The 26,196-nt window shown below is 37.2% G+C and overlaps 1 protein-coding gene across 1 annotated transcript; it reads right to left on the bottom strand.

The window, feature by feature from the left end:
- Window positions 1-7,017: 7,017 nt before the first annotated feature.
- AGTR1 (angiotensin II receptor type 1) lies at window positions 7,018-24,955 on the bottom strand. Its single transcript, XM_050902704.1, has 2 exons — window positions 24,872-24,955; window positions 7,018-8,733 (listed from the first exon to the last, which is right to left on the bottom strand). Exon 2 carries the CDS (start codon window positions 8,678-8,680, stop codon window positions 7,601-7,603), a length of 1,080 nt encoding a protein of 359 aa, XP_050758661.1. The 5' UTR covers window positions 8,681-8,733; window positions 24,872-24,955; the 3' UTR covers window positions 7,018-7,600.
- Between the last annotated feature and the right edge of the window lie 1,241 nt (window positions 24,956-26,196).

Raw genomic sequence — 26,196 nt, 5'->3', positions numbered from 1 at the left:
TGCAACTTCAGAATTTCTGGGGTATGAGTTGTACAGATAATGTACATTTTCATTTAGAATCCAGTGTTCTCATCAGACTCTGTACTTTGTTCTGCTACCTCTGTTGGGAGTTAAAGCTAAAAACAGTTACCTGTCAGTTTGATGAGAAACAAAACTTGGAAGGAACTATCTTAACCATATGGTGTGAAGATTAAGTTAAACCAACACTTATTTAAAGTTATTTTGGATTGTTTAATATTTTCAGTATTTCAAAATACAATCAGTCTGATGTAGACATATCTGTGAAAAATGCTTACTTTTTTTGCACAGTTATGTTAGACAGAAACCTGTCTAAAATGTGACAATTTTTTCTGAAACAGTGGCGCATATCTACTGTCTACTTTCATGTAAAAATTACAGATGACAGTATAGAGAGCTATCATAGATAAGCAGAGAAATTCAACAATACCAGAAATATAATTTTGCTGGATTTAACATGTATACACTGCACTGTATAGTACAGTCTAGTATATAATGTAAAGTATGCCTTTCTGCATGCTTCTTTACATTTCTATCTAGAGTAATCGTATCACAAAACCCAGGTTCAACATTAACAGTTCTCTAGTAGGTGAAATTACATCTTATGTACATTTATTTATGGCCTGTCTTTGAAAGGTATCCTGCAAATCATACACATTCCCTCACTTCTATAGGGGCTCTTATACAGAAAGAGGGCTTTGGGTCTTTATCATTCTTGGAGGTTTTTTTACAGTGCAAAACTGAATCCTTATAAAAGCTTAAAAAAGCTACTTAAATGAATAAAAGCTTGTGAAACTCCTTTAGTATTTCATAGCTGTTCAGCAAAATTAAATATACATAGCACTACTATAATATATACTATATTTTTGTGAAATTATTTTGTTTTGGCTTCTAGTTTGTGGGGTTTTTTGGTGTATTTGTATATCGTGTGATAAACTAAACATGAGGAAGAAAGAGTTCAGGCTAGGTAGGCAAAGCTCATCTAAGTCTATATGCAGTACATTGTCTTCCTTTCCTGGGCATATAATTATCTGATGGGTTTCTAATGCATACTTTTTTTCTGAAAGAAAAGTCAATAGTGGCAAATCAGCTGCTAATATCTTATACACATCCGTTGGCTAAAACATTTCTGGTTATTCATTCAATTTCATAAAAATGGCTGAGTTTACGTTTGCTTAAGAATATTAGTTGGAGATGCTTGAAAGTCTCTGTGTGTGTATGTGTGGGGCTGTTCCTCGCTCATAAAACCTTTCAGTATTTTCTTTTTTACTCTTTGCTTTCTTATTTTCAATGAGAGAGAAGCTTTTTGGCTCACTTTGGTTTCAAAAAAAAAAATTTTTTTTTTTAATTTAATGGCAGGGTGAAATATCTTTGCAGTTTTGTATTTGTTCAGCAACAGTCTTTGCTTTCCACCCTATTCTAACAATTTTTCACTGTCTGATTAGGCTGTAAAGCTCCAAGAGATCGTATGTCTCTCTGTGTATGTGTACCTCCTCCTGCACCAGGGCCTGTGCTTGATTGTAGCCTCACAGCACTGCCAATATATAAAGCTGAGGAATAACTAAAATACATAGAAAATAAGTAAGTTATTCAGTAGATCAGTTATAAGAATTTCATAGGCCCAACCTTTAACTGTTTTTCACTTTTTTCCAGTGTGTGACACTATAAAACAGAGTATGAAGTGGGGTTTACTAGGGATATGCAAGATTAAATTCAGTTTTATTTTCATACAAATTCAAAATGGAAACACGTGATCCATTCTACCATTCTTTTGGCAAAAAAAAAAAGCACCAATCCCCTCTTATTATGCTGGAACCTGATCCTGTTTCCACTGAAGCACTGTACAATGTGGCACTGCTTAGAAACACCAAAGCATATTCTAAATAAATGGATATATTTACATTGAATACTCAGCTACAGGCAGCCAGAGTCTGGCTTTTCAGAGCCATTATTCATAATGTAATGTGATCCTGTATTTGACACAATATTCTGGGTAAATCTGTCCCTATAATTTAATTTAGCTTCTAAAAAGCTAAGCCTAAATTCTGCTTTAAACTTGAACCTGTATATAGGAAAATTAGCAATTTGTTAAGTATCCACTCCGAGGAAACTTTATTAGCTTAGCCAGTTCTGGGAAACACAAGTGAATTACTGAACTGCTGTTCTACATGTGATTTTGGAGCTAGCTGGGTATCCTTTCCACTATGAATTGCAGACACAGCCTGTTCATCTCAAGAGTTTAGGGGGAGCTGGGTTAGACTTGGATTAAAAGGAATGAGGAATGGTGGTATAAAATATTACAGCATTAAACAGAAATACTTTGGTAAGGATGATACTGCCTAAGATATATAGCTATAGATACACTGATAATAGTGTAGTACTTAATACAGAAACGTATCTCTTTGCTTTGGGTGGATTAATACAGCAGTGGTGATGGCTTTCACAAAGACATCTATTGATGACGTGTATGTTTTTAGTAATACTTCAGACAATAAAAGTTCTTATATAATAGTAGTAAACTTCTACAATATAAAGCTATCTCTATTGAAATAGAAAACATTAACATCCACCACTTCACAAATTATGACTGCACAAAAATATTTAAAAGAAAATAATATCTAGTTCTTGTTACTTAATTTTCCAAGTACTTTTAAAGCTGCAGGTCACGGCACTAGTCCACTAAAAATATCGCACATTGCTGTTCTCAAACGTGATCTGTACCTATTTCTTGAGTGTCTAGCCACATCTGCAGAACTCACCAGTGATAATGAGCTTGACAGCTCTGCCATTAACATTGAGGATTTGTTAGTTCAGCCTTGGTAGTGAGGTCACTGTTGAAATGGACTCGATTGATAGAACAGCCTCATCACTTTGCACAAGCTGGTGGGATGATGGTCTGGCCAAGCCTGTAACGTGATGTAGACGAGCAGAGCTGGAGACCCTGACCTTGTGAGCAGGGTAAGAATGGTTTGGTATGTTCCAAGCTGAGCAGGACATTATTAAGAAACTTAAAACAGCCTCTCGAAACTTTCTGGAAGATTTTACTACTTAGCTGAAAGATTTATTCTTAGGTTCTTTTTTTTTTTTAATCTGTTGCAAAAATACAATTAAGTATTTACATTTAACATTAAATATTTTCAAAATCAGCAAGTCCATGCTTTAGGCCTTCTTCCACCCCCTCCCATGTATTTGCTTCTCCTTTCCATGGCAAACTTCTCCCTGGGAAATCTGCACTTCAGTATACTTAAAAAGGAGGTCAGTAAGATAAATCATTGCTGAAGCTATGCAAGCAAAACTAAACCAAACCTGGGAATCCTACTATAGCCTCTGCTGCTGTCACAGTTTCAAGTAGATGATGAAAACCATCACCTAAATACTAATTCTGGTATAGTGAAGGACTTTTGGCCTCGTACTTACTCTGCAACCTCTCTATTAACAACGTAAACATGAGGAAATTGTTAAGCTGAGAAGCCAAATTAATCCCCGCTGTATCTGTAATGGTTTTGTTGGAATTTAGGCTAACCAGTGCAGATTATATAGTATGATTTAGGACAGGCATATAATGGGCAAGCAAGTAGAGAGCAGAGCATGAAATACGAGTCATATAAAGTACTATCATACAATAAATAGAAATAAATATTATGCATGTACATGTCAAACATAATGTGATTTAGTAGTTATTCTGCCAGCAGAAAGAAAGTATTCATTCAAACAACTCAACAGAATATAATTGTGACAGAATGGGAATTGTGATGCCTGTATTTAGGGCTATGTGCTGTTCCCATTAATACTGGCTTGAGTTCCTCACACCAGGAGAGCACAGGGACAGACTAAGAGTTTGTCAAGTATTTTACTTTGGTCATCCTGAGAATGAAAAGCACTTTGGATTCTCCTTTTAAAAATAACAGCATACTGTTGCATCTTAATTAACTTTGTGTTATTTAAGTTAGTGGGAGTTTGTTCTTAAACATATATAGCTAGTTCTTATTTTGATATTAAATTGAGGGCTCAACCCAATGTTCCCCAAAGATGGCAAAGTCATACAGAGCCAAATCTCGCTCCCTCCTCCTCTGTTGGCAAGGAGTAGGTTCTTGCACCAAAGGATACTCTGGCCATCTCCTACCTGCCCCTCCATATGGACCATGCAGCCAAGGGTCCACAACAAAGGCCAGATCAGATCCTGCACTGTCACATTGCTGCTCTGCATGCCCCATGCACAGGTCTCCAGCACAGTGTTTTCAGCAAGCAGGTGGGCAGGGGAGTGTAAGGCTTAGCAACAACGTGTTTCTCAGCACCTGCGTTGGTTGCAGCTAGATGCATGATGGAAGTGGTGCAGGTGTGCTGAGGGAAACAGGGACTCTTCAGTTAGCTGTCAGTTTGGGGCTTTGTGGGGCTGCCTGAAACTGCAGGATGTGGCTGTACATAGTAACTGATCTCCAAAAGAGTTTGCTTTCTGCTGCTGCTCAGTTAGAGCTGCTGGAGAGTTTTATCTCTGGATACTTTTCAGTATCTATTGATTTGCCCTTTTTTTTTTTTTTTTTTTTGAAACACTAAACTAGGATCCACTTTATCTGGCAGCTCATGACCACTTTCCTACCCCTTAGGAGAACAAAAATTTCTCAGCATTACTTAACAGCAGCTTTGCCCTCCACTTTCTTTGCCTATCAATTCAAGGTCAGTCTTGCCTTCAAAGCACACCAGCTGCAATTCCTTCCTACCCTCCCTGCAGCAACCCAGCCAAATGTGCATGCTCATGCTTTTTCCCATGACGCAGGTAGGCACAGGTGGCACCAGCAGCCGAGGATACACAGTCTCTTAAAGCAGGATCTGGCATGAAATGATCAAAATTGCTAACCAATGGCTTCTCTTGTTTTCTGCTGTAATACAGTCATTTTTATCATTTGTGGTCACTACTGATTCTCCTTTTTCTTCTTGGTGATAAATGAGTCCTTTCAGCTAAATACTTTGTTATCACTTGCGCAAATATGCTTTGTTTTTTATTTTTATACATATATACATTTCTCTTTGGGATGGCTCTTGTAGTAATGCAATCAACCTTTTGCAAATGAGCTACCTATTGTGGTCACTGGGGACACTGGATTTCAGTGACCAAAGGGATCAGCAGGTGATGAGGAAATGCTTGCTTAGCCCCTGTCAAGGAAGTTAACTGCCTCCCAGATGGACAAGTTTGTATTTCATTTCTACAGGAGTTTTGCCACAGGTAAGGATCTCCAGATCCATCAGGAGGCAGGGAAATATTGCTGTCTCTTCCTATAACAACTTTTGAGATGAAAAACAAATTTATGGCTGCATCCAGCAGGTGGCAAGCACAGCACGCTGAATTATGTCTGCAAGAGAGCTGCTTCTGCCAGGGGAAGCTCCCGATGCTGCTCAGCATGTGCACACGTGTACATGAACAAAATATCGTACAGATAAATGGCAAGCTCTGTCAGTCCTTTGTCAGCTTACTGAGTGCTGAGGCAGTGGTACTATTCTGGATGCTATTTATAATGTATGGGATTATTGCCATATTCATTTTTAACGAACGGCTGTCTCACATATAAGGATAGATATAAGCTAAATATAAAGCATTCTATATAATAATTTAACTGTGTCTTTAAATGACACATTCAGGTTTCAAATTTTGAGATACTGGCTTGCAATTAAATTAACTTAAACCTTTAGTGAAAGAGCATTTTCTTTTTAACATTCAGCTTTAGAAGTTTTAGTGAATCCTCACAGTGCCTTGTGACATATATAGGTAGAGATTGTTCCCATTTTGCAGCTGGAAGAACAAGGGCAAAACTGAAGAAACTTGCCTTAAAATAAGTGAATGAAAGAGCAGGAAGAGGCACAAGATTCCCAGACCTGGTTGTAGTCCTGTTTTTTCTTAAAAAGTATGAAACTACAGAAATAACTTTTTTGTTGTGTTTTGATTGAAAATAATTTCCTAATGTAAAAAATAATTTAAAATATTTGTGTATATGCAAGAGACTGATAATCAGAAAATATGGATAATCCAACCACTTGCTACCTGAGACAGCCGCATTAGATGTATAATTTTGAAGATTATAAATATTGCAAATTCTCAAGGGTCATGTAATTGTCTACATGATATATGTAAAGTTTTGGAATTTTTCTAAAGTTTTGTTATGTCAAAAAGTATTTCTGAACTCATTTGTCTTTGAAGACAATAGATGAGTGTGAATCAAGAATAAATATTTTCCAGAGTTCATTATTTGAGGTAAAAAGGACATATGAGGATATCATTAGTTGAAACTTCCTACAGTGCTTACTTCCCCCCCCTCATTTGTATATAGAGTTTGAGCCGGACTTTTGTTCTGATTTATGCTAGTATAAATTCGAATTTGTTCCATACACATTAAAAAAAAGGTTCTACAGAGAGAAAATACTCTGGGCTTAGTTTTGTATAAATGGAGAGAAATTCCATAAAAGCCAAAAGTAAAGTTTGGTCTCGGATGTTTTGTGATGTGACTAAAAGCATTATTAGTTAAACTGTAATATAAGCATTGTCACATTTTTCTTATCAGCATGTGAGTTTATTAAATGTCCAGAAATTTGAAAAATTGAGTAGGTTTCATTAGTTGGTAATTTCTCTCATTGAGTACACTGGTTATTATACAAAAATAGTTTGAAGTTTTCTGATCACCTCTGTCCCAGAACTCATGTTTTCAAATACAGAATTTTACTTTTAGTCACACAGAGTATGGAGTCAACCCCCTCCATAAGTAATGTTCTTCAAATTCAGTGTGGCATATCATGAGGAAAGGTTGAGTGAACCCCATTTGTGTGTGTGTGTGTATATATATACTTTTTTTTTAAACTACTATAAAAATACCCACTGGGATATAAATGTACGTTTATGAAGCAATGTTTGAAATCTATGAGTAGAAATATAAATCTAAAAATATATTTCTTCTATATTTAATAAATAAATCTGCATTTTATTGCATATATTATTATGAAAAAATTGCCATTTTAAAAATGAAAAATAGTAGCATAAATCAGAATGAGACCAATTTCAAGGACCTTAAATTTCCATTTGAGTTTAAAATCGGGCCTCTATATATACCATATATTATGTTATAAATATGATATGACATTTATGTCATTAAAAAAAACCTGCAACAAAACGAGCAGCGTAGCTCCATCAACTCCTTGAACAAAATTTGGAATAGCTCTTGTATGTGCAAAACAGGTCCTTCATAATTCATGTAATTTATACAAGCTTTTCCTTTAAAAAGACCTCTAACTTAAGTTAGTTTTCTCTACCCTTCTTTTGTAGTTCTGAGTAAACAGCAGGATGCTGACAGAAACTCTGACATGCCTGTCCACCATTTATGTTGCTTTCAGTAAAGAAAAACAAAATGAAAACCAAGCAGTCCTCTTCATAATGTAAAATAAAAGGCCACTGCTAAATCTTTACAGTATGATTTCTCTGAGGTGATCTAATGTTTCTGTAATGAGCAGTAAGCTGTGATGTTCAGGACTGCAGATGAATTTTGTCATTCTTGCTGCTTCGTTCACAAGGTTATTCAAAAAAAGTATATTGCAAAATGCATCACTCGGTGTCGAAAGATCCAGCAGTCTTTTTAGTGTGCAAGCGTATATTTTCTGGTGGCCGATATGAGAGCGAGCTCATTTTTGTCGTTAGGCTTGGATGTGCACTGACATTTGGTGGAATGTATTTTATTAGCTGGAGGAAGTATTTTTTAAAGTTTTTTCCAAAAAAAACATAAAAAAAAGGATTCAAACAGTTGTTAAAGTAAGCGATGCAAATGGTGAAGGGCATAGCCGTATCCACAATATCAGTGATTTTGCAGTCTGTTATTAAATGTAATTGAATTAATACATCCAGAAAAGTGAACACTTGATGAGGAATCCAGGAAAAGAAGAAGAAAAATACTATTGCCACAATCATCTTAAAAATATCATCATTTCTAGTCTTATTTTTTTGAATTTGATATGCCTTCTTCAGGGTCTTCCAAATTAAGGTGTAGCTTGTTAATATGACCAGAAAAGGAATTAAAAAGCCCAGCAAGTTTTTGGATAAACCTAACCCAACCCGGAGCGTTGTGTTGTTGTTGTCATACCGAAAACCGCAGACTGTCATGTTCAAGTTCTCAGCAAAGAATATGTTACGGTGAATGATGACGGGCAAACTGGCCACACCGGCGAGAAGCCAGATGGCAATGCAAGTTACTCTGGCAACAAACATGGTACGTCGAATTCGGGACTTCACTGGATGTACTATGGCCAGGTACCGGTCGATACTAAGGCATGTGAGGAGGAACACACTGGCGTACAGGTTGAAACTTATCCCCGCTGATGCTAACTTACATAAACAGTTGCCAAAAGGCCACTGGTACTCCATGGCCGTGTAGGCTGCCCAGAGTGGCAGAGTTATTAAAAAACACAAGTCAGCCAGTGCCAGGTTTAGAAGAAAGATGCTGGCTACTGTTTTTAATTTCATGTAGCAGTAAATGACAATAACGACCAGGCTGTTCCCAAATATGCCTATGATAAAGATGATGCTGTAAACAGTTGGAACCATAATGTAGATGTAACTGTGCCTTCCTGAAACGGGGCAGTCGACGTGGATTCTTTTAACGGTTTCTTCAGTAGAGTAATTTGGAATCATCTTGATCTCTTCAGGTGTAACCTAGTTTCAGGGAGAAAATATGAAGTTCACACCTAGGAGGGGAAAAGAGGAAGAAAATATTATTCGTGACAGGGATTTAATTTTTAAAAAGTTTGAATTCAATGTCAAGTTTTTGTCTAACACAATGTGTCAGTGTCTTTGAATTTAAAAATATGCCATCTTCAAGTGTTTTCTCAACCACTTTCTATTTTAATATAGACTTTGTTTGCAGAATAAAACAGAGGTAAGAAGGTTAGGAGTTGGCTGAACACTGTTAGATACTTTTTAACATAAATGAATTCTAACAAACTGCTTTCAATTAACAAGGTTCCAATTCAAAATAAGACTGGTTAGTGAACATATGTCATAAAAATAATAATAGAGACTCAAAATAGCAGATAACTGTAAATTCAGGAGAGTCTTTAGGTTACTTTCTTTCCACAAATAGGTGATATATCTAATGAGCAAAGTTATTCAGATATCTCGGAAACTACACTTAAGCACTCTGAATACTAGTTCATTCTGTAAATGCAAAGTGCAATGCATTAAGAAAATCAATGAATTCAGATTAGGTACTCATTTTGATCTGTGATGTGAATCACTAGAATTTCTTTTTCCTATACACTAAGCTTAATTCTTTGAGACAATTTTTACATTACAGAGAAAGATGAAGACACTCTCACAATCTAGTGTTCTGTTGTACCATAAATACCTTAAATATTCCGAAGTTATCTAGCTCCCCATCTAGCTTGGAACTATGGTATTTAACTACTGAGGAGGAAAAACTCTGTGAAAATCCAGATGTGCTGATTTGTTGCACATTAATAACTGTAGAAAGATTAAGAGGGGTGCAAGGGGGAACGACAATTCATATTACCTTTTCAGTTACTGACAAAATTTATGTATTCAAGAGTTGAAGCTGTAGTCTTAGTATATGGAAAATACATCTGGACTATATTACGTGTATGGCAATGGTATGAAATCTCCTTTACAGGGCACCTGTTTGGTTTGCCAGGGCTTGTGTGTTCTGCAAGAGTGATTTCCTTATTAATGATTTATGACTTTAGAAAGCAGGTAATACACTGTAAGTGACTGATACTAAATCTTTTCCAGAGTCTACAAATAGACAGTCTTCCCTCAAAAATAGTGGATATTTAAGAAAAATAAAATAAAAAAATCAGTAGTTATTATTGCAAAGTAGTGTTTATTGCTGTCTGCAGGATCCTGACAGCTGTCAGCCAAACCCAACTTGTGCTGCCTCAAACACAGATTAAGTGAAATATATTGGCTTTAAAAAAACCAAACAAACAACAAACAAAACCCTTATAAATGAAAGTCACTTTTATATAGATAAATATACACACTCTAAGGCCCTGGGCAGTACAGATGCATTCAGAAAGAAAAGATGCCTGTCATTACAGAAATATGGGCTATGTTGTTATGGAGGTGGTTGCTCATTATTTGCGTTGTTCAGCACTGACGTTCCTGTTAAGTACAGAATGCTACTCTATTAAAGTGTTTGACATGCTCTTGTTGGGAGACAAACCTTATTCCAGATGGACTGTCTTTTTAATAGGGAAATGAGGCATAGATATGTCTCAGCAAAGCCCACACAGGAAGTCTGAAGCGGAGCCAGGAACTGAACTCAGAATACAGGTTGCAGGCAGCATCTTGTGAGCAAGGTCACCCTTTGCCTCTCAATTTGTTAGACTTTAAAAAAACTTGATATTTCTCTATCGTAACTCATGTTCTATTATATGTTTGCATTAATAAGCTGATTCATTTCCATAAAGCTAGCCGGGTAATTTCAAGATTTAGGTTCTTGATAATTCTATCACGTTTGGAATATCCAGTTAAATGCAAATAATAAACCCTTTGTCAAGATGTGCAATGTGACACCTTCCAGTCTCTCCAATTCATTCTGTGAATTAGTCTTGTTGCCTCAGTTGGTACAGATGCCTCAAAATGACATCAGCTATTTTTGCCATGTTTAAGAAGTTGAAAAGTCAAGCAAATAGAGCTGACACAAAGAAATGTATGCCATTCTGATCACGTGTGGCACTGTAATACATCCTGAGCAAAACTTCCTCGCTTTCAAACTGTGCCAAATCTAGAATACATGGTGTTTGGCTCTGTGGAAGGTCATGCTACCCATAGGACAGGGAGAACCACAATAAAAAGATTTCAAGATAAATGCTCTTATCTCATCCCTTGGTTGTGAAAGTGCCCAAGGAGATTTGACAATAACTGATAGGTTCTGCAACATCAAGGTCTGGCAATATTTGCCCTGTCCCAGCTACATGCTGGTGTTGCGTGGTCTATTCATTATCATAGCCTTTGCCCACTTATATACCCCCTGAGATTACAGCCCAGAACTTAGCAGTAAGAAACTGTAGTGAAGTTTCTACTAAGAAAATCACCACTGCAAGTTAGACTTGCAGTAAAGTAGATCAGGGCCCAGTTAAGGCTAAGCAAGACCCTTCTTCATGACTAGATGAACCAATCTGTGGTACTTCGCAAGTGCATCCTGCTCTGTGTGTACTAACTGGCAGATTCAGTGGCTAAGACAAACGTAGCTGATAGTGAATATTCCCCCTTCAATGGGATTGTTTCTGTGCAGCGGTAGATGCTAAGGCACCTTTTGCATGGTCGCTTCAGCCACCCCTTCAGTATAGTGTGTTTCGTTGTTTAACTTCCTGTACTTTTTTCATGCCAGTAGTAGCTTTAGTTGATGTAATTAATAGCATATGTACTTTCAAGAAAGTGTAATAATGATTATATTACGTTTTCAGAAATGTGTTAAAATAAACAAAAAATAGTTGAGTTGGGAAACTTGCGTCTGGTGCTCTAAGGTATTGAATTCCCTAAGCTTATTGGAGTGCTTGGGAAGTAAAAAAGGCAGAACAATTCCCATGAAGAATCAGGAATTTGGTCAAGAAATAGTATGATACTTCAATTTATCTGTGTAAGACTGTAACCCGTCTGGAATTAAAGGTTTTGGTGTAACAATGAAGTCAGTGGAATTGTGCAAAGGATGTGTTTGGTATGTTATCAGTTTTAAATTATACTAAGGAATTACAATCAATAAATAAATCCATCACTATTTTCAGTAAATGAAAAGGAAGCAGAAATACCTAATGTGGTTGCTTTTGGGTAAATAGATATGGATTGCCATATGTATATCTGAAAACAGTTTGAATGTTGCTGTGAGAATGAACCTCTTAAGAGCCTTACATTTGAAGCACAGTGAGGAAGGCACTCCTTATCCCAAGCTGAACTTTTACATTTCCTGGAAATTTTAAAGTTTCAGAGCTAGCCTCAGGTAGCTCTGCTGCCTTGAGGACATCTGTAACTTTAGAGCATTAGGAAAAGCTTCATCACAGGAGAAGAAAGTAATTTGTTTTGGAAGGCATGGGCCCATAGCAGTGCTGAGTAGTGAGACCGGGCAGCATTAGTGGTGTGTACTCCTTACAGGCAATGATTTCTTCTCTGTACCACTGTCATTTTTGCTGTTATTCTCACTTGCCACAGTTCACCTGCTTGTCCCAGGATCATGGTTACATGCATTTTATGCAAAGCAGATTCTTCTACATGGGAAGTACTGCAGATTGTTTAAAAACCTTACAGAAATAGATGGCTGGTTCAGCTTTATGCTGCCAGAATTCACCAGAGCAGGTTAAACCACTGGCCAGTTAAATGCAAGTATTAGAATTGTGCACATTGATAATTCCATTTAAAGCATCTCAAATGACCTGAGTTAACATAATGGTAATTAGATCATTTTAAGGCTGATACACAAGGAGCTTTTTCTAAGAGGATTGAATTGATGCGACTGTGAACGGTGTGGTAACATCAATCTCAAAGTAAATTATCTGGTGAGCAGCAAACCCCTGTTGTATGTTACTGTCCTGTTTGACCTTTTATCTTTTTTTAATTACAATAATTATAATAAGTCACTGATAATGAAATGCTTCAGACTGCTCTACCAACTATTATTTACGACTCCATTCATTGCTTCTGTTGGGTGAACATGCATCCTAATTAAACTGCCTGTGGAAACAACAAGGAATGCTGAGCTCATGCAAGGTAAACAGCACTTTGCCTACTGAAAGATAAGATAGCACCAACTGTGGCTTTCTGTGAGAACTTCATCAGCTATAAATAGGTAAGCAGGTGTCACAAGTCAGATTTTAAACAAAAATGTGGTTTTGATATTTGCTTTGACAAAGACCAAATAAACTCAGGCTGACCAACCCTGCCACAGTTTAGCCACCTCACCTTTAGGTAATGATGTGAGGTTTTTTCCCTTCTGATGGTAGGTGGATTATTTGCTTTTCTTACAAATGAGAGGATATTTCCATGTTTAAGAGGATGATGCATTCTATTTTTATATAAAATTATTGCACAGGGAGAAGAGAGGCTGAAAAATGTTTGGAACAATATGTTCAATATATTAGCTATGTTTCTTTCTGGTGGCATAAGCTTTTTTCCTTTATCTTGAGAGTTTAGTCCCTCCCCTTTCCTTATTTCTTCTATCTTCTTTTTCTAATTGCTGAGATGAGAAACTAATGACACTTTCCACATGCTTTATTTCACAGCTTTTTTTTTTTTTCCTATCCAACAGAACAACCCCCTTTATCCTCATTGCCTTAATGAATATAATTTCTTCTACTTCATATGCCTACTTCAGCATCTTCTCTGCTTTCCTGGAGTTCCTGAGCAGTACCACTGTGAAGCCATAAAATTTACCTTTCTCCTAGCTCTTATTTCTGCTGCTCCTTCTAACAGTCTGTATTCCCCACTCACGGCTTTCCTAAGTATTTTTAGTCCAGAGTTGATAGGTGAATTGTGGAGGGTGAGAGAAATGCAAACACTTGGGCAAATAAAGGCATGTAATTCAAACTGTTGTGGCCTTGCAGTGTGCATAGGCCTCCTGTCATCACTGCCTCTATCTTCCACAGAGGTCAGCATCTGACTTCATGGTAAATGATAATAAATCAAAATATTACTGAAATGGAACTGCGATAGGCAGTACAGGACCAGAATGCTGTCTGTACATCAGTTCATGAGCACCAAGAACAGAGAGCAAGCTTCAGAAGATCTGTATTAGTAACTGTCAAGCTGGCTGTTGCTTTTGCAATTTTGGATCAGGAGGTGGTCTGACATGAGAACAAACAGAATTTGCAGGACCTTGTACTGGCCTGTGCATTTTCATTTAATAGCTGTCCTCCTGGTCAGTCTTTCATGAAGCAACTGCCAGTCTGTTGAAATTGCTGTTAATTTTGTGGTGTTTTGTTTTTTTTATTTTAAAGTAAAGTATTTATCTTTTTAATTCTCTAAGCTGTATGTGGATTCTTTGTGCCTTCCCCTTGCAAGAGCTGAAGCTGGTCTGCTTCATTTATGCTGCCTCTGTATAGCTGGAAAATAAACTGCCTGTGATCTTTCTATGATCTGGTTCTTCTATAACATCAAAACTCTAAATTGTTTATTACTTATTTTGTGCTAGCAGAGGACCAGTTATTGCTACCTTGTAAATGCGAACTGTTTATATACTCTGACCTTCTCTATAAGAACCTCTCTGTATTTATTTCCTCCAGCATACTTCAAAAGAGTCTGTCCTCCTGTATGATGGCTTCCTAGTTTATTCTGAAAAGAATGAACATCTCTCTTCTGTTTGTTTTCATAGACTACTCTCATTAATTTTCCCTTCACTTCCCAAGTATCTTTCAGCTGTACTCAGTTTCAGTCACAAAATTTATGTGAGAAAAGGACAGATGAAAGGAGTTTTTCCTCTGGGAAAAATCAATGCTTGTGGAATGACTGAACAGTGGAATTGGGGCCGTGTGTGATTTTGAATGATTGGGGGGGAGGAAAATGTAAAGGAAAGGGAAAGTAACACAGTTAAGCATAGTGACATTTAAATTGCTTTGAAGTTTAACTCATATTTCGACCACTAGAGGTCTGTATTTCCTATTCTAAAATAAGAGAATTGCTTTATTTTTATATTCAAGTTCCACCACTTTTCAAAACATCCCCTTCCTTCAAGATTATTTAAGATGCCAACACAAGGCAAAATACCTATCATTGAACTTCTGCATTTATGTAAAGTATAATGTACCACAGCGAACTATTTTAAGTTTATTTTAGTATCTACTAGCTTATATCTAATTTCTTTTATTCTAGTACATTCCTGGTTTTGCTAACCTTCAGTCCAATTCTTGCACTTGTAAGTCATGGAACAAGATCCTAATATTTTATTTTTTTCAAAGACATATGCAGCTTAAACTCTCCAAAGTTTTTGAGCCAAATTAAGAAGAATATTTTTAAAGGGAGACTAACAATATAGTTTACTTTAACAATGCAGATGGAAAAATAGTGACACCTACTTCTTAGACTAAAAGATTATTTTAAAACTAACTAGGCATGTTGTTAATCATACAACTCTCTTTCCAAATATCAGCCAGGGAGTACTCTTGAAAGTAATTCTAGGTTAACTTGACTCAAACATGTATTTTCCTTTTGGAGGAATACATTTTTATTGTTGAAAACGCCACTTCAGAACTACTTTTAATTTTTTTTTTAAAGGGATTTAAGGGATTTTTGGAAATTGAAAGGCAGTGTGAGCCTACACATTTTTTGTTATCCAAATGGTGATTTTTTTAGACCTCAAGTGCTGTATATATTTCATGAATTGTAAACAATTTCACAATTTGAAAATGTAAGCATCTTTAACACTTTTTAGGCCCTCTCCCCCTCCCCTGCCTCTTTTAATGAATACACCTGGGTTTGTCATGACCCCTTTGGACAGTGTCAGTGCATGATGATGTTACTCTGTTTCAAATTATTTATTTACCTAAATAGTTCTCTAATGCTAGTAAGGGCAAACAGCTTTCAATCCAGATAGAGAAGAAAGGTTATTAGTGTTATGGTGACATTTATTTTATTGAAACTAGTAGATGAGCAAAATAGAATAAAAAAATTGATATTAACTATATTGTCTTGTGCCAGAGAAGTAGAAATAATCAGTGCCTTGTCCTATATTTATGTCAAACAGGTTATACAGTGTCAGTGTATCTCTATGCATTTAGGGGATGTTTGAATACAAGCATATGACGTTTATATCTTGAAGCTGCTAAAAACAGGAGCATTTAGAGAGAATAGAAGTGATATCTAGAGATGGAAAACTAGCAAGCACTTGGCTAGATTTAAAACACAGAATAAAGAAAACTAATCTTTCATTTGCACACTCAAGGACTTAGTGTTAGAAATGGATGTGGCAAAAATTGGCATAAGTGAAAGGCCACCTCTAAACCCCTAATTTATGGGGCTGTGGAGTGATGAATAAAATCTTCCAAGTATTTTTTGGGGACATTAAATGCTTAAGAATACTACAATGTAAAATGTGACAAATTTTCTGCAGGTTCTTTTTGACAGCCTACAGTGTAATAATGTCACAGTTATAATTCTAGCAGTTGCAGCAGCAGTGAAAGACTATTTTTTGCATATACTCTCGTAACACTTACAGAGTCCAGAAACACTGGAAATATTCCTTCATGTTACTTAGCTCTTTGGCCAAAGTTAACTCTACCAATTCCCTCCTCATGTATGGTGGGTTTTTTCCAGAAGTTGGGCAATCCTGATGTACATATTTCTATAAAATTTTACTCGCAGATGTTAATGCCAAAGAAGGATTGCTCAACTTCACTAGAGTTTCTCAATCTCACTAGAACTTAGTGGTTTAGCGAATGCTAGCATAGCAATGATTAAGGGGTTTTTTTGTACAAAAGTTTGACTGATTGATCCACAGAGCACTCGTTATAGTTAGCCAAAGGTCTTTCAGTTGAGAGTAAGTACCAGTATTTTAGTTTACAGGTTTCACTTTTCGGATCCTCTAGGTTTAGGTTTAAAAGTAAACATTGTTTTCTGGGAGCTTTTCCTCTAGACATACATAATTTTGTTTTATCTGCTGTTAAGGGGAAGAAAAACATTCTTGGGTTCAAAAAATGTAGAACTGGACTCCAAAACACTGAAGGATTAACCATTCTCAACATGCAGTGTGTTTATCTAATCTCTTGGGGAAGATCACTGAGGTGGTGGTTTTAGAGATCACTGGTTCTGGCCTGACAGTGTACCTGATACTCTAGATATCTTACATTTTTCCACATCATTTTCTGGTCACTTTCTTTCATGTTTATCCATCAGAGCAATCTCTGTGTTCTTTCTTTGACCAAGGCTGCATGAATGTGTTGCAAAGTCTCTGCTGTTTAATGTCTTAGGTATTATATATCCTTAAGAGATGTGAATATAAAACTATCCGCACAGCAGTAACTTAAACTGGAAAAGATAGATAAATAAATAAAGTAAAATATATTTCTAGCTTAATACTTCTAGTTCAGTACTTCTGAAACTAAACATCAAAACGCTAAGCTTCAGAAAAGACAATGTCTGAAAGGTGAATCTCCATGGGATATCCCCTTGTCCCAGTCACCTCCAGTTGCTCTGTCTTGACAGGAATGAAGATCATCTTTTCCTTTTCTAGGTTATTAAATGTATAGCTGAATTAGTTTTTAAATATGAAAAATTAATTGTTATAACAGGAGGCAGTCGCTCTTCTTGTTTATACCACAGGGTAAAGAATTGCCTCTTTTTCTGAAAGAAGCTGAAGACACTTAGACATATTAAGACTTTGAAATGAGGGCATTAACTATCATCATCAATCCAGCATGGATTTTTGCACCTCTGTTCTAGCCATTAGCTTTACCAAAAAGGAAGATTGGCACCCTCCTAGGAGCTAAAATGATCAATAATCAGCAGGCTAACCTACAGCCTGCTTGTCAGGGACATGTCATCTCCTCATATTGCTAACAATGCCATTTACTGCACATTACATGCCAGGAAAGAAAAAAATAAATCTATTTCAGATCAAGGTAGGACTAGAATTTCTAGGGTTTTCAGCACTGACATGAAAAGATTTTTGAAGGGCAACACAATGTAAGGTACTATTTTTATTATGAATATACAGCTTACTGCACATTCGTAACTTCAGATCTGATGCCTGGTTATGTGGTATCTTTAGGGTATCTGGAAGTACCCAAAAGAGTCAACAGTTAACAAGAATTAAGTCATCAAGTCCCAGAATGAATAAAAGTGAGATTAGTTTGAGCTGTGAGAGGTTACATGCTGCACGGTTACTTTCTCTGAGTGATAGTAAATGAATGGATTAACACATTTCCTTTATTGCAGCTGGAATTGCCTATATAAAATATAATGTGCCCCATGTGATCGTTTTTAATAAAAGACAGAAATCAAATTCAGGTTTGTTAAGTGTGAGTGAAATCATTTGCTGAATTTTAAGTTTCTATTCTGATAGCTTAGTTCCATGGAATAAGAAGTTTTAAAGTACTCTTTTTTTTAATTACACAGCAGTGCACATCCTACACAAATGTAGCTTCCGGATACCTAACCACACACCTAAAATTTCTATTGGCACCATTATTTCCATATGGAATGAACCATAAGCCTCTCCAACCTGAGGAGTAAGGGAATTTACACTAATTCTGGGCTTGATCCAGATCTATATTTCAGCCTCATATTAAAAAGGCTGTGGAGAGGCAAGAGAGAAAAAAAACTTCCTGAAACTAAAAGCACTGCTGAAAGCCCATATTGTGCCCTCTTCTAACAGAACAGAGATCAGATACAACATGTGAGGTATCTTACCTCCTTTTAGATGATACATAAAATCGCAACTTGACTTACTGGATATTTCATATACCTATTAATCTGTCTTTACGGCTATGCAGTCTTCTTCACTAAATCTTGTGGGTACCTCCATAAGTATATGAAAATAGCAGTAACAACAACTGTTCTTCCTTCCCAGCTTGCAGGAGAAATACTGTGTTATATTACTGTGATTTCAAGCACGCAGAGCTTAATAAGGGGTTACAAGACATTTTCCGTGCTGTTTTGAGTATCGTTGGTCTCTGGTCATTCTTATTTCTTGCTGCAGTGAATGTCTTGTGCATCCAACACTGAAAGAGTTCTTAGTTTCACTGTCCAGATCTTCTCAGTATTAGTCAATGGTTTCACTGGTGCAGTAGAAGGTAGCTATCACCTGGAGAGCGGCCTTTTTGGGGGAGTAAAGGCTACTTCCACAAACTGCTATGAATGCAAGACAGAGCCTTTCTCTTCTACTGCTGTTCAAGGAAGAGACGATGTTCTGAGCAGCAGAGAGAGACATCTAGGCAATTAGCTTGTTGCTTTGCTGGTTTTTAACAATATCTGAATTTATAAAGACAATAGTTTCAGCTCTAGATGCAACTTGGAGGTCCCAATTGTGCCAAGAATCGCTGAGGCCAGAACTGGCTCCGACAGGAAGAAACAGTACTTGCAGGTAAAGATCCTTTATAGAACTGAGGATCTTTTAGTTTTTTATGCCCATTTTGAAATTTAAAACTATTGAAAAGGTGTCAATATGATTATCAAACTGAGATCATCTCCAGTTCTCAAGGAAAGGCAAGTTTTCTGGATTTCTCTTCTTATTGGCATGATCTCATTCTGTGATTAAACCAGCTGACTTGTCTGTACTCCAGCCACTTGCTCTTTCTCTAGTTTCACTGAGACATCAAGAAGCTTGCCTTGTAGCAATACTGGGGCTAGTCTTTTGTTCCCACTGTGAGCTTTTTATTTTTGCAACTTCTTGAAAACAGAAAAGTGTGGAGTCTACAAGTATCAAAGATCCTGTAGCAGAAATGATGCATTTCTGTTACCTAAAACACCTGAGAGGATGATGCTTTAAAGTGCTGCTGCAAAAGGCACAGACTGTAAGAAAGAAGTTGCTTTTGCTAACTTAGAAAAGCACGTAGTTACCACATGCTTCTACCACGTAGATTTTCCAAAGCTCCTGAAACTCGGCCAAACTTTGGGAAACCTGCCCTCACTGGAGGGGATGACGCAACTCCTACTGAGGTCACTACAGACAAGGTCAGGCAAATGCTGGAAATCTCACGTGTAGATTGTTGCTCTTTTGGCGTTGTGTGAATAGTGACTTTTCAAAGAAGCATGATATTAAGGGCATGGGCAATATGGAAGATGCAGACAGAAACATTTTTGATGGGTAAAGGGAAGAAGGCTGGGCTTTGCTAAGGAGTCCAAACACAAAGGTTTTAATGAATCAGATGCACCAGTGTTGGTAGGAGAGGAAGAGTTACCCCCTCTTTTGTTAAAACACACAATGAAAATTCACAGCAAATGGACGTTATTTTTATACAGAAGAAAGGAGTGAGAGGTTAGTAACCTCAGGAGTGCTACATAAATCTTTCTTTTGGGAGTTGAATGAACTCTTTGCTTCTTTAGAGGTTGTTATTTGTATTCTGGGATTTATCATTTGATGATCACAGTTATGGTGTAAGTAATGTTTTGGGACCTTGACAGTCACAGCTACTTATGTGTACTATGGCTTGTAGAACTAAGCCGCAAAACACTAGTGTCGCAGGTATTCCTTGCTCACAAACTGTTATTCTGTTACTGACTCCAGGACATGAGAGGACATGTGTATGTATCGGCTCTTCCTCACAGTTTCTGCAGCATATAAAACTCTAATGTGTTATTGTATTTTAATTTGAAGCCTAAAATATTAGAAATGTGCATCACTTAACATGGCTGTTGGCCAGAGCAATTTCTGCAACACAGATTCTTCTTCTACAGGGACGTGGTGCTACTCCCACAGGCAGCTGTGAGAAGCAACAGGTACACAGTTCACTTCTCCTCTAGACTCCCCTGCCGCCCATGATGAAGACTCTCCACACTCTCAGCTTTTATTAACTGAGATGAGCCAATGACAAAGGCAAATGGTTATATATTTTAGTTTATTATGGGTAGCTGTACTGGTACGTAATGTGTGTGAAATGAAATGTATTGTGTCGTGAAACGTGGGCCTCTTCTGCTTTTTGGTCCAGGGAGGAAAAAAAATGTAGTAAAGGATGAAACGTCTCTCAAATTGTTAAGAATGTTAAAATAACAAAATGACATGTGGCATTAAAGGATGGAAAATAAGTATAATAATAGGGAGGCAGACAAAAAACCCCCAAAACAGTATAGCCAGATAAAGACTGGCTATAAGAAGGATATTACAATCTACTCTGTGAAAGTCCAGATACTGAGTGAGGTCAGTAAGTATATGCTTACTAGCCTCTGGGTAAAACCAGGTAAAATTTACATAAGTTTAAACTCTTGGTTATATTAGTGGTTGTTGATAATTTAGCAGAAAATGGGATTTCATGCATCTAAATTAGAAATGATAATGTTCTAAAATGGTTAATGCATGAGTGACATGCCCACAGCAATATGTGATCACTGTCAGAATCTTCTCTGTCACTGGCAAAGATCACAATAGAAAATGGAATGGAAAGGCCAAAGCTGCAATTGTTTCCTCATGAACCAAATCACCTCCTTCTGGGAGACAAAGGTTTTTCCTGAATCTAGGTGCAAGTTCTTTGGCCTCTTTCTGTTTTACAGCTTTACTGTGAAAGACTCAACTCAACCAGTGGTGTTACTAGTATAAAACTAGTGAAAGTGATGGTTTAATTTGGTTTCTGTTGCTTCCTCTAGGCAAAGATGTTTGTAGGAAGAAGGGTAGGGGACACGGCTAATAACTTTGTAGAAGATGAGAGGTGATAGGACTTTTGTGGAATTTCAAGTTAGTCCAAATAGAGGCTTCCTTGCTTTGTCCTGCTAGTTTAGTTTACTCAGAGACCACAGTGTCATTTGCCTACTCTCCCACAGTCATGTTACTCTTCGTCTGCTAAGCCAGAAGGTGCAGAGGCAAAAATTAACATTTTGTATGCAGCTTAAGCTGCTGAACAACTTTCCTTAGTTAAAAAAGTGAGATAATAACATGATGAGCAATGAACTCTGCAAGATAACATTACTTCTACTTTTCTGGTACAAGGAACTGCCTTTCTGTACTTTCTTGTAAAGCAGTAAGAAAGGTGCTACAAGAGAGCTTATGTACATAGATTTGCTCCAAGTCGGGCAGCAAATCAGTAACATTTTGACATGCATGGAAACATTCTGATATGTGTGAGGCCTCATCTATACATTAATCCTCAAAGGACATTTTCCTGCCATCAAGCTGAATCACCAGGGTGGAGCCACGATGCACCTAAGAGCTCTACAGGCTTAATACGCAGTCCCTTCTGCAGGATGTGTGTTTTATTTTTACACCCACCCCCCACCCCCCGCAAAAATAGAAGGCAAGTGTAAATTAATGAATACAAGCTTTAGAAATGCATTGTGCAAAGCAATACAGTTATCTTCATCTGCAACAATGGCTAATCTGTCAGAAAGTGGAAGAGAAAAGAAACATTTAAAATTCTCTGCTTCTACTCCAGAAATTGAGACACCTCTGTCAAACAGGTGTTCCACTTTCTAATCTAATGGAAATTAGATAAGTTGGCCGACAGTAGTTCATGTAGCACACGGTTATCTAAAAAGGCTTTCCCTCTCTAAAAACCTCTAACAAATCACGTCCCTGTTTCCTACCTATCACCAGTGTGGTGAAAGTGACTGATAGAAGCTTTTGCTTTGAGTAATGAAAACATTAACTGAAAAACAAGCTCATATGCAGATGCAGCATGTCTATGTCTATGTGGACACAGACCTACCAGTATCACTAAAGCATCTGTTATGTTAACTAAACCAACTAATGTGGAAGTTTTATCACTACATTTCCAATACCATGGCTAGTGATTTCCACATAACTTCCCACTAGTCAAAGTGTTGTGGCTCTGGGGAAAACAAACCTCACGTTGAACTTTTTTTTTTTTTTTTTCCTTTTGATTTCATGCTGAAAAATAGTGTTTGTCTTACTGGAGAGGCAAAAGCAAATGTATTGTGGGTTTCTGTGCAAGGAAATAGATGTTAGATTTCAATACCTTCGTTCAGAGGAAGCTTTGTCTTCCATGTGTCATAACTCAGCAATATGTAATAGGATTTGGTTCACTGTGTCCGATTGAGACACTTGATTACTTTTCTTTTATATAATTAATTTAGATATCCTTACAGTGGGAAAACATCACACAACAGCAATACGCCTCAGAAAAGACTTTTCTTCCTTAAATGAGAATGTTAGGAACAGCCTGGAGGGAAAAGTTAAAAGATTAAAAGCAAAGGATCAGCATGGAGGCTTCTTAATGAATACCTCATTAGGGTCAGAAAAAGGGAACCAAAGGCAGAAAGGAAAGAAAACAGTATGAGTAACTGGTAAAGTATAAGCGTTTATTCAGACAAAAAAAAAACCTTTTAAAATGGTAATGCAGCTAAGCCCAAGAGAAGTTAGTATCATTGTAACTGTTAGTAAGTATAACATGGAAAACATAGAGGCCCAATGGTGCTTTCATTTGCACAAAACTCCTGTTAAGGGCAGATCATTATGAGGACTAGAAGAAAATCTGAGTAGCCAAATATAAAGACAAGCAATGTATCTGTGATTTTCGGACAGATCAATTGGACTAGTGAGGTGCTAAGGGGTTAATCAAAGAGAATGAAAGGTCAAATACAGACACCTTAATCCATGTCAGTGTGAAAGGTATTATCACCCATGGGAAAAACAAGATACTGTGATCCTTAGTGCTTTGTCTGGAAGGCAGCACACTTAATAGAATGATACCAAAATAGATGTTCTGCCAAATTTGTACAGCTTGTTTCCTGTTTTTTTTCAAAGTAAAATTTATTGCTCTATTTTGAAAATAAAATTCATTAGTGAACTCCCTTTTCTGTCCTGGCTCTGAGACATTCCTTGTAAGTACTGAGGACCAGCAACGCAGGTAGCAAAACAAAGAAGGCTGTTACAGCCAGAGTGTGAGCAAAGCTATGATGTGAATCAGTGCATCCTCAGTGAAGTGCAGCCTTGGTTCTCAAGCAAACATAACTGCACAGATGCCCAGGAAGGGTAGCGCTGTGCCCTCCAAAAGGTGCCACATGAGCTTTACTTTAGTGCTAGGCAAATTCCCAATTGAGCTGAGCACATGCTTGGATATGTGGCTGTCCTGTACTGACATGACTTTTTTTGATGGTATGTTTAAGAACATGGAACAGCATCATAAATTTGAAAGCAAAATATTTTTGAACCCTTTTCCTTTGAAGTGCTTTTTAGGAAGCACATGGGTAAAGAAATATCTTTTACCTGACATAAAGCCTGATTTGAGAAAAAGAAAAACTGTAATTGTCTTATCATGGTAAGCTGCTAATAGCAAAGCCAAGAGGAAAACAATATAGACAGAAATCTAACAGCAGAGCTAGAGTCCTACTTTGAAAACACATGTTGATTCCTGCTGCATGCTTTCCATTTCTGATTGTTGTACATTAACTAAAGAACCTGAGGAGGGAGGAAGTCCTGAGCAACTTGAGTAGTAGCAGACTAACTCTTGGGCTCAATGTACCTCGTAGGAGGGGGAAAAAAAAAAAGGAAAATTGTATAAACTTCTAGGCTTGGGTAACAAGAAAGAGAGGAGAAAAGAGAAAAGATGAAAACCAATAGGAGTTTATAAAGAAAAAGATGAAAAGGCGACATACATCCTATAAACTTGGATTGGGAAGGGCATGCACAGTTCCTCAATAAACAAGTTCAGGCTGCATCTTTGTACATTATGTGCTGCCTGCTTCAAGCAAAGGGTCTGGCCAGACTGTGCTGATGCTAAAGCAGGGTTAAATGGAGGATAACTGCCAACAGAACATTTTTTTTAGGGAAGTCAACTAGTGCATTTTTCTCCCTTGCGTAAACCCCCATCATAAAAGTACAGCTGTTCAGTGGTTTTCTGGAATGTTTTACTATTTGCATGGGTCCCTCTAAGCTAGAAATGCTGAGGCACAGTACTCTCATTCAGTGTATCCCTCTCAATTTTCAGAAAACTGAGGGGGCTTGGGAATGCTGTTTTATTTTCTCCTTCTGTTCCTATATTTCATCTACTGATTATTAGATTCCGCTAGCCAACAATCTATCAGTAACTGACAAACTTGTATGACCTAGAAGTAAAGAAAGGAATAGGTGAATTAGCTGAAATTAGGCGTTTGGCTCAATCATTCTTTGTTCTGGCTGTAACTCTAATTACAGCTTTCACCCCAAATAGTGAAATACTGTCTAAATATTGACCTTGCCCAAATTCAGTACCAGTTTCTTTAGATATTGCCAGTTACCTTTTGCTGTAGACTGCTTTTTGTCTTGTCTTCAATCATGCCACTCACTGATGCATTGCCAATCTGGTCTCACTTTCCTGCTGTGAGGTCGTCTTCAGTTATTACCCATTTTCTGTGCCTATAAGAGAAATGCTACTCAACTACAATAAAAGGAGATAAACGCCACAAATGGTAACCAAGCATTCTAGCTAGCGTTGTTATATAGCGGACACCTGGACAGTTTTGCTATCAAACAAAAAACAAATGGAATGAAAATTGTAAAAGACACCTGACAGCCCAAAAGCTGTAGTTCTTTCAGAGGATGGTGCAGCAGAATACTAACAGCATGCCATTTGGAGCATGGTATTTTCCTACCCTTAGTTGCAATTCACTTGAAAGCTCAAAGTAATTTTAGTATAATCCATCATTTATCTGAAGATAAGGCCATAAATGATTAGACCAGCCATTCTATTTCATATGGGCTTTGTCTCAAACAATCCCAGCTGTTAGGACTTAGAGTCAAGATAACCTCTTTTCACTTGTTTGTTACAGCTGAGGTAAAAAAAAATCAAGTATCATAAGTCCCCTTGTTTGTCAGATTTGTTAAATTCCCTAAAATGTTCAAAAATGACACAGATTCTTCTAGGGTACATCTGTCAAATTTATTTTTTTTTTTTTGCAAAGGATAAGTTTTAGAAGATGGTACAGAACATGGTATGAGTGCTCCGGGTACAATGACTGTCTATTGGTGAAAGTGATCTCAAGAGACAAATTTGTTGATGGAAAGGGAACTAAAAGAAATATTGTGGTTAGCAAAAGCTTACTGGCTTGCTTTTCACTGCAGGGTTTTTAGGGCCAGAAGGAGGAGGCAGAAAATGATACTGTGATTAGTAGCTTTCTGTGCAATAGAGGCTGTATATAAGAAAACAGCTCCGCTGGAGCCTTTCTGATCTTCAGGCTGCAGCGTTTGGGCCTCATCCATGAGGTCTATACACCCTTAAGCTCTAAGAGTAAATTATGTTGCCACCTACTCAAACTCTTCAATGTATTTGAATTCACCTTGTGTATACGTGCTGAAATTTTAACTTTGCATAAAACTTTAATTCCAGATAAGTAGCTGAGGTTCAATTCTCAGCTGTTATTCCTGTTAGCATGGTGGAAACTAATCCTACAATAGTGAAAAGAACAAATAAGTCTTCCCTCCACTTTCCCCTCTCTTCATAAGTAATCCACATTTTCCTTTTTGTTTTCAGAATTCCACGCGATTTCTAAAAATTTCTCTTTGTGATGCTCTGCAATTTTATCTTACCTAAGTTCTCAAACCTCATCCTAACAATGCAGAGGCT

This window comes from Gymnogyps californianus, chromosome 10, assembly GCF_018139145.2.
Source record: "Gymnogyps californianus isolate 813 chromosome 10, ASM1813914v2, whole genome shotgun sequence".
Lineage (NCBI taxonomy): Eukaryota > Metazoa > Chordata > Aves > Accipitriformes > Cathartidae > Gymnogyps > Gymnogyps californianus.
The sequence above is the reverse complement of the archived record's forward strand: the minus strand, read 5'-3'. Positions and strand labels throughout refer to the sequence as shown.

What these genes read in the sequence shown, in the direction of transcription:
- AGTR1 (XM_050902704.1), bottom strand. Translation starts at nt 8,680, where the DNA reads ATGATTCCAAATTACTCTACTGAAGAAACCGTTAAAAGAATCCACGTC.